At 39.7% G+C, this 14,789-nt stretch overlaps 1 protein-coding gene across 1 annotated transcript in view; it reads right to left on the bottom strand.

The window, feature by feature from the left end:
- Window positions 1-9,801: 9,801 nt before the first annotated feature.
- The window catches only part of LOC143329206 (sickle tail protein homolog), a 139,441-nt gene continuing 134,453 nt past the window's right edge, over window positions 9,802-14,789 (bottom strand). Inside the window, 3 exon segments of the mRNA XM_076745004.1 lie at window positions 9,802-9,960; window positions 13,565-13,647; window positions 13,763-13,878. Coding sequence (XP_076601119.1) covers window positions 9,817-9,960; window positions 13,565-13,647; window positions 13,763-13,878 — 343 coding nt within the window. The 3' untranslated portion in view covers window positions 9,802-9,816.

Raw genomic sequence — 14,789 nt, 5'->3', positions numbered from 1 at the left:
GGAATGTCTTTGGCTGTGTTTGCTTTCTGACAAAGGTTTGAGTTAACATCAGTTTCTCCAAAGTATTTTATTTTTATGTATAGTTAGTGTCTTTAAAACAAAGCCTCAAGTAAGAAACTTAAAACAACAACAACAACAAAAACACTCAATAATTGACAAGGACAATACATTTTGGGAATCAGTAATTGAGCTTTGTTCACAGGTCAGTCAACTCCCAAATTCCTGCTTAAAGAAAAGGACATTTCAGAACAAAAGCTCTGTCTGTTCTCACGTTTAAGGTTTTGAAAGCTTTCCTGAATGTATTCCTCCCAGGTTTATGCTGGTAATTCCTGATAGAATTGATTTAATTAACTGGTAATGAGGGTCTGGGGTAGTTACTGATGAAGTACCAATTGCTGGCTGTCAGACTGATAGCCTGGGGTCATGTGTGGGTGGGGGTGCTGGGCAGGAGTGGGGTGTGCAGCATCGCCTGTGGTGCTGCCCTCAAAACTGCAGCAGACTGAATTAGACACAGCCTGAGCCAAGGTCATGTGCTATATATTCCATGTGTGTCTGCTGCCAGTGCTCCTCAGCATGTATTAACACGAACATGAGACTTGACGTTAACACTGTCTGAACAGTTCATTGGTGTAAAAGCAGAACCAAAACTAAAACCTGAGTAAGATTGACAAAGGCTGGTGTAGTAGCTTCAGTCCTTTCTGGTCATCGTTGGAGGCATTTGAGTTTGATTAGTTTCTTGAAAATAACCAAGGAATCCTTCCAATCCGTTCCACACACACCCTCGAAGTGGAACACCACATTGACTTTTCCTTTCATTTGTCACCCTCAATTACATGTCAGTAGATAATAAGCTCTGTTGTTTTCATAATCTGGCATCTCAAAAGTTGTTTTCATGAACAACTCAGCTGATCCAGAAAGATTTATCAACTATTAGTACTTTTTTATTAACCATATATGTGTTAGTTGGAACCCTTTTATGAAGAGTGCCTTGTTGGTGAAAATGAAAGCATAATGTTTTAGTAAGAAGTGAAGAAGTGTTTTTTTGTTCCCCAGAGCGCAAACACTTGTTGATAGCTTGAAGCTGCAATAATGATAATAACAATTTTATAAGACACCTTTCAAAACAGTTACAGAGTGCTTGACAATAAAGCAAAGACAGTAAAGATAAAAAATACTAAAAAGAAGTCCAGAAAAATGGAAATGTTGAACCCAAATAGTAGCAGTGAGTGTGAGTTCTAAGAAATGGTTTAAACTCAGTCCAGGGAGTTGTAAACATGTCGCTGCTGTTCAAGCAGGTGATTCATCCTGATGCCCATGTGCTGTTCTTAATGACATCATCAGATGAATGAAGAAATCCACAGTAGCAGGAATATATATGTATCTGTCTCTCTCTCTCTCTCTCACACACACACACACACACAGACACTATTTGGCCAATTCTAATTAATTCCAATTAGAAATGCAAATAAGGAGCGACATCTTTGATTAAGCACCAGTCTAGGCTCCTTGTTGGTTTGTGATGTCCTCCTCTGACGCAGCCCAGTTGTGCAGAGAAGGAAGAAAAAAGTATTGGGACACAGAAAATGTTGTAATTAATGTAGAAATGCTACATGTGAGATATTTCTAATTAGTCCCCTGTCCCTCCCTCTGTTGCATCAGACACACGTTTGGCCTGCCAGCTTCCCTGTGTTCCACAGGATGCAGAGCAATTACAGACTAATTAAACAGAAACATGCGCTGGGATTCATCTGGCCCCTCGATTTACATATGAGCTAATTTGCATATGATGGAACTAATGACTAATAATTTAACCAATTACAGGGCTGGGCTACCTCATTACATTTTTGGAAAAGGGAGGCTTGGGGGAAAATGTATTGTTTTAGTCACAGACAAAGAAGAGAGCAGGGAAAGACAGTCTTTACCTTTAATTATCCAGGATGACACCAAGCAGCTCCACTGGACCAGCTGGAGGTTAGAGGCTCCTCAGTAGATGTTACTTATTACTGACAACACACACTAACTGTCAGACTGTGGCAGTACAATGCCAGGTTAATGTTTTTATCACATGATACACAATTATTGTATTTTCAGTTTCTGCAATCCTCAAACTTAACCATGACCTAAAGGTGACAGGACTTATTCAAGTGTAAACTATGAAACACTGTACTGTGCCATATTGAGCCAGTCCTGCATAGGTCGACTGAGTACGCAGGTTACTATGACAGTGTGCCAACTTCTTTCTGGAATCGGGGTTGTCGAATGGCTGATCCTGTTAATATTTAAATATCTCAACTGAAGATTTGTTTGTACAGTTTAACCTTTTGGCACAAGTTATCTGCCTCACATTTTGTATTTAGCCTGTATTCTTGTAACAATTCAATGTGTCATTTTTGAATTAGTTCCTTGTTTTTATTTTTTTCTGTCATGTTGAATTGTGTGTATTAAGTGATTGAACTTCTCTCTTTGTTAGCTGTGAACTTAATTTTTAAAACAATCCCAGAAACAAGTCTGCTATCACTGTATACAGTATAAAGTTCATTCACGTTTCAAAATACTCAATGTTTAACACAAATCCAATGAACACAAGCTTGTTACAGGTAATACAATGACTCAGCGAGTTTTTTTCATCAAGTTTTCTAAAAATGCTGCCAAGCAGCATCACAGCAATCACAAACATTTTCTTCAGGAAAGGATTCTCTTGTTATTTGTTTATGGACAATGTTTTATACTTTGCTTAGCAGACAGTCGGCATACATTTTCTTTCCAAGGAGGGTTGAATCAACACATTTCTCAGAACTCACTTCTAACTCACTCCCCACCATCAGACATCTGACACAGCCCTTTGGATGAGAGGCGAAGTGTGTTGAAGTTCCTACAGCCAAGCCCAGTTGTCCTTGAGTCAACCCTCACTGGATAACCATGACCTGGACGACTGGGAGTCTTCACAGATACCTTTCCTCTGTTTTGTAAAAAGTTCAAAAGGAGATAGATACTTCTTGCTGTTATTATAATGTTTCTTGCCATTACAAAAAGGTTACATATTTGATTGAATTCAGTCTTGTGATTAATAGTGAAACAGTGTATATTCTAGAGTGCCTTGCAAAAAGTTTCACCCCCTTGGCTTTTTACCTATTTTGTTACATTACAACCTGTAATTTAAATGTTTTTTTTAATCTGAATTTTATGTCATGGATCAGCACAAAGTAGCCAAAGTTGGTGAAGTGAAATGAGGAAAAAAAAAAATTATATATATATATATATAAAGAATTATAAAAAATAAAAAACTGAAAATTGGCATGTGCATATGTATTCAGCCCCTTTGCTATGAAGCCCCTAAAAAGTTCTGGTGCAACCTATTACCTTGAGAAGTCACATAAGTAGTGAAATGAAGTCCACCTGTGAGCAATCTAAGTGTCACATGATCTGTCAGTATGAACACACCTTTTCTGAAAGGCCCCAGAGGCTGCAACACCACTAAGCAAGAGGCATCACACCATGGAGACCAAGGAGCTCTCCAAACAAGTCAAGGACAAAGTTGTTGAGAAGTCAGGGTTGGGTTATAAAAAAAATATCCAAATCTTTGAGGATCCCCAGAGCACCACCAAAACCATCATCTTCAAATGGAAAGAACATGGTACCACAACAAAACTGCCAAGAGAGGGCTTCCCACCAAAACTCACAGAACGGGCAAGGAGGGAATTATTTGGAGAGGCAGCACAGAGACCAAAGGTAGCCCTGAAGGAGTTGCAGAGTTCCACGGCAGAGAGTGGAGTAACTGTCCATAGGACCACAATAAGTCGTTCACTCCATAGAGATGGGCTTTATGGAAGAATGGCCAGAAAAAAGTCATTACTTTGTGTTTGTGCAACTTCTCCCTCTGAATGGCCCTTGGACTTTTCACTGCCTGATATTATATTATACTGATACATATTTGACCGATTCAATTTTGCACATCCTCTGTACATACTCTGTTTATTTTTCTCAGTATATTTATTTTATTTTTTTATATTTGTTGTATATTTTGTTTTACATATATATACAGTATATATAGCATAAATATTTGTCTCAGTATAAATATTTTTTTATGTTTGCTTTTTGTATATATATTTTCTTTCTCTTTTCTTCCTTTTCTAACTTTATTCTTGTAAGGAGCACGTGCACCAAAAATAATTTAATAAAGGAATTCTGATTCTGAATCCTGGTTCTAAAAATAAGGAGGCATGTTTTGAGTTTGCCAAGAGGCATGTAGGCAACTCTCCAAATGTATGCAGGAAGGTGCTCTGGTCAGATGAGACTAAAATTGAACTTTTTGACCACCAATCTGTGGTCAGACTTGAAGATTGCTGTTCACAAGTGAAAACCATCCAACATGAAGGAGCTGGAGCAGTTTTGCCTTGAGGAATGGGCAAAAATCCCAGTGGCAAGATGTGGCAAGCTCATAGAGACTTATCCGAAGCGACTTGCTGTAATTGCAGCAAAAGGTGGCTCGACAAAGTACTGACTTTAGTGGGGTGAATAGTTATGCATGCTGATGTTTTCTGTTATTTTGTCCTATCTGTTGTTTGCTTCACACAAAAAATAAATAAATAAATAAATAAAAAAATCCAATCTTCAAAGTTGTAGGCATGTTCTGTAAATGAAATGATGCAGACCCTCAAACAATCCAGGTTGTGAAGCAACAAAACATGAAATCAGTGTGAAACATGAATCAGAACAGAGGTGTGAGAAGCTATACTGGAAAACATGACACTTTACTGCGAAACAAACCACGACAGCAGGTATTACAACACCCTAGAAGCCCTTTATTATTTATCAAGCTCACAGGGAGCTGAGGTCTATGAGAGCCTGCATCTTAGAAAATCAGAAAACCCACTGATTTACAGCAAGACATGCACAGGCTTAGATGTGGGTAAGATAAAACAACAACACCAAAACAAAAGAAATAAATGGTTTATATTAAACTGTGCCTGTACATTTGAACAATAAACTTTCAAAAGGTTTTTTAAACACAGAATACACTAAAAGTTCCACACAGTTAAATCACACTGTCAACCAAACACATTGGCATTCAACTCATGTTGCTACTGTACCTCTGGTGACAGAAAAGAGAGAAAAGATGTGGAGAAGAACAGGTGGACATATTGGGAAATATAGCTGCAATCTTTCCCAGAGTCAGATGAGAAAATGAATCAATCTGCACACAGGTTTTAACTCTAGCTGCATTATGGCCTCCTTGTTCTGACAGCTGTGTTCTTGGAAAACTGTCAATTGGTGCAACAACTGTGCTAGTCAATGTGCGTAGCTTGCAGCTATCAAAAGCTAATACTTTTTTTTTTTTCTCCAATTTTTACAGGCAGCAAATCACGATGTTACTCTTCCAGCCTGTGTTCACACCAAATTTGGCCTTTGACGATGTATTGCTCAAAATTTGTTTTTCATCACTCACTATTTTTGTCTTTATGTCATCCATCTTGATATTCTTGCTAGCAGATCAGTGCCACCCCATTACTTGGCTGGATGCTAATTTAGAGGTCACAGGCTGTTTTGTTTTGTTTTGTAGGCTTTCAGAGTAAAGTAAATCCCGGAACTGACTAGGCTTGATAATACCAGCTGATTTAGATGTTATAAATACTGCACCCACTACCCGCAAGCATTTAGTTAATGTTTAGTCATACCTTAACCGAATTTGTAATGTATATTTTTAACAAATACAGAAATTCGTACCTGTCAACACTGGGATTTGAAAATAAGTGTTAAGGGGTATGTGGACAGTGAACACAAAGAAAAATTTGAGTACGGGCTGTGGAAAGGCTTTCTGGGAAATATTTAGGAAAATGTAGAAGCAAATTAAGCAGATATATAATACTAACAACAACAGCAATGATAATAATGTGTATTATTTTCTCTGGATGAACTAATCTTCTCAGCTGTAGCTCACCACCCAATGTCTTAATAAATGGTATTGTTCTAAAGGTGGAGCTGAAGGACTTTTGTCTACTATTCTACTTCGATGATGTTTGTTCATTGTCCATTCTGACAGCTATGATAGCATAGAAAAGATGTGCTTTCACCTCACAGTAGAACAAGTCAAGGTCTGGCAGCCCGGATATCTGTTGCTGCTGCATGGCTTTACAAAACTAATAACAGCAGGGACTAGAGCCCAAGGCCCACCGATACATGACAAGAGTTTAAATGTTTTGATGATACATCAGCTGATATTAATTTTTAACATAAACACATCACATGAACACTTTTGGGAAGGATTAGGGTGTCATTTTTTCTACAGGCCCAACACAGCTGTGTTTTTTATAATACCTGTTTAGAGCTCATCTCAGGACTGTGTTGGTCTGTATAGACTATGCATGGCTGACCCCTCCCTCACTCACTCCCGTTAGCCTTGTTACACCTATTTAGGCAGTACAACTTGCACCTTTATTGTTATTGGTATATATCATGTAATGACCTCACATAATTCCCTGCAGCTCGATCAACCTTTAATCAGCGAGCAGTGGAGACACCTTTGAGGGTCTGCAGGGCCTTTAAATCATTAACTATAAACAAATTCAACCTAATACAGAACTGAAGTCATTTGAACACACCCATGTAACCAACCCTAAACCATGTTTAAAACAGACTTGATTTTGTTAATTGCTGGTGCTTTCTTTGCCTCACTGAGGGAGAAGAGCTAACAGGTGACTTCAGATCTGTTGTGGTAATGTTACTGTAAGCAAACAGACTTACTTCTCAAGTGGTTTGGTGTCATCTGTTCAGCATTACTCACTGCTTTTTGGTATCAAAGAGAGTCGTGTCATAAATCAGTGTCACATTTCACTAATGCCGCTTCCTGAAGTACAAGATACTGCTTTTATTACTGCCAATATGGAATTCTGGCAGATTCTTACCAATTGAACATTTGCTAGAATTTTCCAACAATAAATAAAATATTTAATTAATAGTTAAAAAATAGTAGCAACCCTCATATAAATCCCTCAAGAAGTGGGACATTTCACAATTAAAAAATAAATAAACTGAAAATAAACAGTGCTCTCTAGTGGACAAACTGTCGTCATAACACCAGTTTTAAATGACCCCTATAGGATGTAGGTATGCCTGTGCTGAGGTTTGTTACTTACCAACTGATCTATGGGAATAGACAAATATCTGTGATAAGCTAAAACTGGCCAATAATCTCAAACTTGTCATTGTATTGGTCGGGTTTGAGGAGTCTTGATGTCTGTTGTATGGCACTAGTGTGATTTGAACTGAATTTAGACCACCATTTCACCATTTCATACCATTTCATCTCCTGATGTCCAGTGTGCTGGACACCACTTCAGCTGAGAGCTGTCAGGAGACATGCAAGTGATTCGTTTCCTCTTCTTCGTCTGGATGACTGTGTGGATCGGGTTGGGTCTGCTTGCTTTGTAACCAAACTGGACCTTTTGAAAGGTTACTGGCAGGTGCCATTGACTCCATGGGCATGTGAACTATCAGCCTTTGTCACCCCTGATCATTTCTGTCCGAATAAGGTCATGGCATTTGGGATGCGAAATGCACCTGCAACCTTCCAGCGGCTAGTTAACAGGGTCCTAGAGGGAGTTGCAGGGTGTGTTGCCTATTTGGATGACCTGGTCATTTATAGTGATAGCTGGGCCCAGCATCTTGCTCAGCTTGAAGAGGTTTTTAGGCGACTTGTAGCTGCAGCTTTGACTGTGAACCTCTCCAAGTGTGAGTTTGGTAAAGCCACAGTCTCATACTTGGGTAAAGTGAAGGCTATTTTGAATTTTGGTACTCCATCATCACGCAGGGAACTTAAAAGATTTCTTGGCATGGTTGAATACTACAGAGGGTTTTGTTGTAACTTGGCCACCATTGCGGCTCCTCTAACCAACCTGCTAAGCCCAAAGTGTCCTTTTGGGTGGGACAAGGAGTGACAAGATGCTTTTGAGGATCTTAAAGCACTTTTGACAAATGCACCTGTTCTCTCAGCTCCTGACTTTAACAAGCCCTTCAAATTAGCTGTGGATGCTAGTGATGTGGGAGCTGGAGCTGTTCTGTTGCAGGATGATGCTGATAGTGTGGAGCATCCCTTGTGTTACTTTTCTAAGAAGTTTGATGTCCACCAGAGGCGCTACTCCACCATCGAAAAGGAAGCCCTGGCACTCATTCTGACCTTGAAGCATTTTGATGTCTACATTTCAGGTGCACCACTCTTGGTTTACACAGATCATAACCCTCTCGTGTTCATCAACAGTATGCAAGGTTCCAATCAACAGCTAATGCAGTGGAGCTTGTTCCTTCAGGGGTACGACCTGAAGGTTTGTCACATTCGTGGCCAGGACAATGTCTTGGCAGATGCTCTTTCCAGGCCATAGATAATTACCTGTTATTACTGGTAATTGTTGGGATTTGGTTGCCTTAGAGCAACCATTTTTGTGGGGGTGGTTTAGGTCTTGTAGTCGGGGGTGCTATCTCTTTTTTTTTTTTTTCAGGTAGACTCACCTGAGAGCTCCTGATTACCTGCAGGTGTGAGCAGTCTACAATAGCCGACACATCTCCCCCAATTGCTGGCTCTCCCACTCCTCCTGCTGCAGTTGGCCTGGCAACTGCATTCTTTTCTTTTTTGTAACCCCTAGATTTCAGTTAATAAATATATCAAAACAATTTTATGTTTTTGGGTTTGTAACAAGGGCCAGGTGATTTTGGGGTTTACTAGACTACTATGGTTAAAAGAAGCGGATTTTGATCTGAAATGTTATAGTTCATAATCCTGAATCCAGTGAATCATGAGGTCATAGCGTATTCTGAAAAAGGTATCTGACCCCATATATCATATGCTGTACAGTGAACTAGTGACTACTTGCTACTTTATTAGGAGCAGTTCCGATGAAGCACAGCATCTTGATAAGGTGCCTTGTGCTCAGATGCAACCATTGTTGAACTCCACGTAATATACCCAAGGGGCAATACTACAGTCTTGGTGATAGTCAGACCACTCCTACCTGCTGATTTTCCTTTTTCAGTATCTATTAAATCACAGATTAGGCCTACTCTCACTTGTCTGTGTAGAGCCAATGCAAATATAGAAATTGAATTGCTACTTCACATACTTTCTGATGTAACAACAAATGCAAATGGAAAGGATCTTTTTACTAGGGCAGGGTCTCTATATTTTTGGTTCTTAGCAGTACTTAACTTCACAGCCAGCCTACTGCTATCACATTTCCTGTTTTTTGATATCTGATTTTTAATTTCCTTTCAAGGACATATAACACAGGAGCACCTGTCTTTTTCAAGCTAAATGTTCAGTGTTTATATTTACTATACTGGCCAACAACAAAGTAACGGCATGCATGACTGGCAAAATTCAACGCTATTCCTCTTAAATTAATCGGGACCAGTTTAGAAAAAGCACAGGTAAAGTACAGTCAAACTGTCTATGTCAGAAGAGGTTAAAAGACTCAAAATACTTTTTTCCTCTTTCTGAATAACTAGGAACTGTTTTGTATTCACTTTAACATGTCGTTAAAGATTTGACATTGTGATTAAGCAGTGCTTCATGACATAAATGCAAAGGTAGTCAAGCTGCTCTACTGTAGATAATATATTAAACAAAATTGATGGCATCAAATTCGCTCTGGCTTAAGCTATTTATTTATAGGCAAATAGTCTTCTAGCTACTTACCCAATAAACTTGTGCATTTAAAAAAAAAAAAAAAAAAATTTAAAGTGGTTTTTGGTGGAGCATCAGTCTATGCTGATTTGAAGCTGGTAAAGTCAGATTAATTTACTGAGCTGCTTCTGGATGGCCTGCTTCTAGATGGCCTGCTTCTGGATGGCCTGCTTCTGGATGGCCTGCTTCTGGCCATTAGGTGTCTTCTCTGGTGAGCAAGAGGGGGATGAGTGGCAAAACTTAGTGTGGGATCGCTGAGCAGAGGAACTGAAGCTGCTACTGGAGGTCTAGCAAGGAGATGCAGAAACAAAAGCTTAGTTAGCACAGACTGACTGGGACAATGTGTGGAATCATGTATTATTGAAAAACATATAAGTTATACCATTACTACCTCACACACAGCTCAGACAGGTAAGGTTTGCAACCTTAGGAAGGATGAAGCACTCAGGAATGAGGACAGGCACAAGTTTAGAGAGGCAAAGTAAAGCCAAGGAGGTAAGACAAGCTTTATGATTGTACTCAATACCACTTCTCAGCCAACGACTCTGCTTCTTTCTTTGCTCTGAGAGATCACAAACTACAAACCTAAAGCCCCCCACTTGATTAACGGCTTGTACCTGGCCAATGAAATGAATGAACTCGACTGTTCTGTTGAAAGACAAAGAGAGAGAGCCTGACTCTATCCACCAGCTCCAGCCCACCAGCTCCACCTGCCCCACCTCAGCAGGCCCCCTCCTTCTTTACCACAATGATGACTCTCTCCATCATGAGGAGGAATGTAATATTCTTTTTAAGAGGCAGAATCCCTGCAAAGCAGCTCGACCATCAGCAGTGTCTGGTGTTCCCCGACATCTTTAAAACCTCACTGGAGACATGTCAAGTACCAGTTTGCTTCAAGACCTCCACCATCATCCCCATCCCCAAAATTCAAACACCTCAGGACTTAATGACTACATATCTATCACTCTGACCTCTTTCAAGTCATTTGAGTGACCTCTGAAGTCATTTGAGCACCTTGTGCCGTCCCACAGTCACAGATCTGTAAATAATGCTGCCAACATGGTTCTTCACTTCATCCTCAAGTACCTGGCCCCATGTCAGGGTTCTGCCAGTATTGAAGGCAGTGCCTGACTCCACCTACAGGTGTATCATTGTCTTCCTGTCTGACAGAAGGGAGCATGTGAAGCTGGCGAACCATATCTCTGTGCCACAATCTCCTCCTTACTTTCCCCTTTCAACCATATCGCTATCAGCCCATCTCTAGCCAAATTTTCACTCATGTATTTTCCTCTGCTCCACAGACCTGCCATTCTCCACCTTTCCACCAGATGCCCTCAGAATTTCCCTTCTTACCCCATCTGTATAAAATTTTGGCTGACCCCTCCCACCATGGTCACAAACTGCTTGAGACACTCTCCCTTTGGCATGAGGCTGCAGTCCATCAGGACCAAAACCTCATGCCACAAGAACAGTTTTTACCCAACTGCAGCTGGCCTCATCAACAAGGCCAGATACCTCCACTGACACTGATTCTCACCCCCAACCCACTCCTCCACCCTATGTCTTTTTAGATTACATCTTTTTTTGATTACTATCTTGCACATTTCCAACATTTTTGTTCTGAATACTGGGGACTTTTGCAGATTTCCTGGTAAATAAACATTTATGGACAAAATGGTTCAGTCATTTCATTTAATTAAGTCACATTTCATGTGTTGTTGTTGTTGTTTTTATTTCTTTTCATATTTTATTGTCAATTGTCTATGCCTCTTGACTTGCACTACTTTCTTTTTACTTTCTTTTTCTTTTTTCTTTTTTTTTTGTCTGTCTTTATATTTTTATACTTGCTATGTTTTGCACAAAACACCAAGGCAAATTCCTCTTATGTGAAAATATGCTTGACAATGATCCAAAATCTGACTCTGCAAACCATTACAACAGCTCTATCTAGTGGTCAATTTCAACTATTACATATTGGTAAAAGTGGTATTTTCATAGTTAACCTTGCTAGACATGAATGTGAATGATAAATAGAGTGCATTGGACAGCAACAGATTTTTAACTCATTGTGGATTAAAAGTGATCCTTCTTTGACAGAGTAAGCCAGAAAACTGTCCTGTACGCAGTTGATCTTTCCCAGAACACCAACACTACTTGAGTTTACATTCTAATAAAATTCATCAGACACAGGGAATAGGACTGGCACAGGCAGTGGCCCAGGAGGTGGAGCAGTCCAAGATACTGAACCCCAAATTGCCATCAATGCTGTGTCATCAGTGTGTGTATGAGTGTGTGTGTGAATGGTTACTGCTTAAAATAATGAGCAGCTGACACACAGCCACCAGTGAATCAATGTGTGTGTGAATGGGGAAATGCTGACTAGTGTTGTAAAATGCTGAGCCATTTTGAGGTTAGAGCTGAATATATATATATATATATATTCAGATTCCTTTTTCTTGGTCAAATAGTCTCTGCACAGCTTTGAAGTATGCTTGGGGACATTGTCTTGTTGGTACAGTATATGAACCCATGCCCAATCAGATTCAGTCCAGAAGGGATTCCATGATGCGCTAAGATGTTGTGGTAGACGGTCTTGTTCATGATACCATCGATTTTCACTAATTTGTCCATGCCGTTTCCACAAATGGAACCCCATACCATAATTTAATCTCCACCGTGTTTCACTGTGGGTGCAATGCATCTGGCATCAAAACGTTCTCCAGCTTTTCTGCGGACACAAATGCGACGATGCTGACCGAAGAGTTCAAACTCCAGAGTACCTTCTTCCAGTCATCAACAGTCCAGTTTTTGTGCTCCCTGGCAAATCTGAGGTGTTTCTGGATGTTTGCAGGCCTCAATAATGGCTTCTTAGCAGCTATTCTTCCCTTTAAGCCTTGTTCCGTCAGTTGTCTGCTTATAGTCATTCTGGAGACTTTCTCAGACTCTCATCTAGAAGTGTTCATCTCTGCCTGAAGATCAGCAGTGGTCTTCCTTCTGTCTCTAGTACTTAAAGTCTTGAGGTGTCTGACATCTGCTTCAGTTAACTTTCGTTTCCTGCCTCTTCCTTGTTGCATTTTGTAAGTACCAGTCTTGGCAATTGCCTCCAAAGCATACTTGACCACACTGTGAGAACAATTTATGTCTTTCCCTATTTGTCTCAGAGACCATCCAGCATCATGAATGTGGACTCCTTCATTTTCAGTGAGCTCTTGACATTTTACCATTTTGAACAGGAATGAGGAATTTCAAACTGAATTCACCTTTTTATACCCAAATTTGAGCCGGCTCACTGGGCTTCTCTGAGAAGTCAGAAATTAATCAACCACTAAAACTAATTTTTCTGTTCAGGAATGCAAGTAAATAACTATAATTTGACATATTAATCAAGAAATAATAATGTGCTTTACTATTTTTTCAGTTTTTTGTAAATCAGTAAAGTTGAAAATTCATGGATAGCAATAATAATAATTATATTTTAGCATTAAAAATATCATTTCGGTTAAAGAGCTTGTACATATTGGTGTATTAGGGTTACCATTACCATTACAGAGACACAAAAAATTATTTTGGTAATTACCAATGTTGTTAATTTAGGGCAGCTGTGGCATAAACCTTACTGTATTATATAGTAAAAGTGTTATGCTAATCCTAAATTATTCTAAACTTGCATTTAATTCGAACTCACATGACACATTTTAATGTCGTACCACCATGGGTGTCAGAGGATATATTTATGTTCTTCTCTTTCTTCTGAACTACTTGCAAGTTAGGACTTGGGACACTTTTTTTCTACCACAATTTTGCTATTTCTTAATATGCTTAGATTTCACATGTACACATAGTAGTCTTATGCCCATGTGTGTAAACCCCCCCACACACACACACACATACCTGGGCTCCAACCAGCTCTTTGCTGGTGTAAATCACCTCTCCTGGCCTTCCCGTGGTAAGACCTGAACAGACAGCATGGAACCCGGGAAGAAATAATAAAGAAAACATAATAATAATAAAAATGCATTCAAGGTTTAAGACCTAGAAAAATCTGGTAGAAAACCCAGTCTGCAGGTGATCCTCAGTGCTCAACTGACCTTCGTGGAGGAGGAGTAGGAGGGGACTTGCTGGCCCTATTTGGACTCTGCTTCATCTCCTTGTCCACAGTGGAGCGGGGCGGTTTTGCCACCTTTGGCCGACTGCTGTGCTCTGTGCTGGAAGGAGCTGAGGAAGGACCTGATGGAGGGGTGGAGGGAAAAACTAATGAATGAGGCACCACAGGAAGCTGCGAGGGTGCTGCTGGAGCAAAACACATCAGGATATCAGTGCTGTCTTTTAGTCAATTTTAACTTGTAACTTTGTAGGGAAATACTTATAAAATGTGCATGGTCATATAAAGACTAAACTAATTAAAACTGGCCAAAAAGCCTGATTCATTTCCTGTCTATGATTTGGAGTAAACCACAATAGTCTGACGAGACCATTTATCAAAAATGTGCCCTTGTTCCTTGTTCTTTGTTTCTGACTGTTGGAAGTGAGTGAACCACTTATCACTGCTACAAATAAATAAACAGCAGACCAAAACTTAAGCATCTAAGTGTCAGTGTGTTATCACACACTGACACTTAGATGCAAGCTGCAAGTAAAGTTGATATGCTGCCTAGCACAGTGATACTTCTTAGCTGTGACATGCTTCTGCTGTAGTGCTGAAAACTGCATTGAAGATATGTGGTCAGGTCAGCATTTTGTTAAACACATCTTATCTAATGATAGATTGGGATTGTGGACAAGATAGAAAGAAACAAACAGAAAACTTGTGCATATGGCTGTGTTTCATATTCTTTGTTCAAACTGGAATAATACCCGTGTCTGTATAAATATATATCTACATGTTCTAAGTTTTCCAATACAATGACTTGCCGCATTATTTAGCAATTTGTGGGGGTTGATTGCGCTAATGCTCAAATCTCCTGAGTGTGTACCTCCTCAGGAACAGGTTGTATTTTTTTAAGCAAGCAATGTATGACAAGTTTGTGCAGCTAAGAGAGTTTGCTGAATCTGACAAGGAACATGTGTGTGAACAAACCTCATAGAAAAAGTAAGAGGTTCAGCATAAGGATAAGAA

The sequence above is a fragment of the Chaetodon auriga genome, chromosome 12 (assembly GCF_051107435.1).
Source record: "Chaetodon auriga isolate fChaAug3 chromosome 12, fChaAug3.hap1, whole genome shotgun sequence".
Taxonomy (NCBI): Eukaryota; Metazoa; Chordata; class Actinopteri; order Chaetodontiformes; family Chaetodontidae; genus Chaetodon; species Chaetodon auriga.
This window is presented reverse-complemented; position numbering and strand designations above follow the sequence as displayed.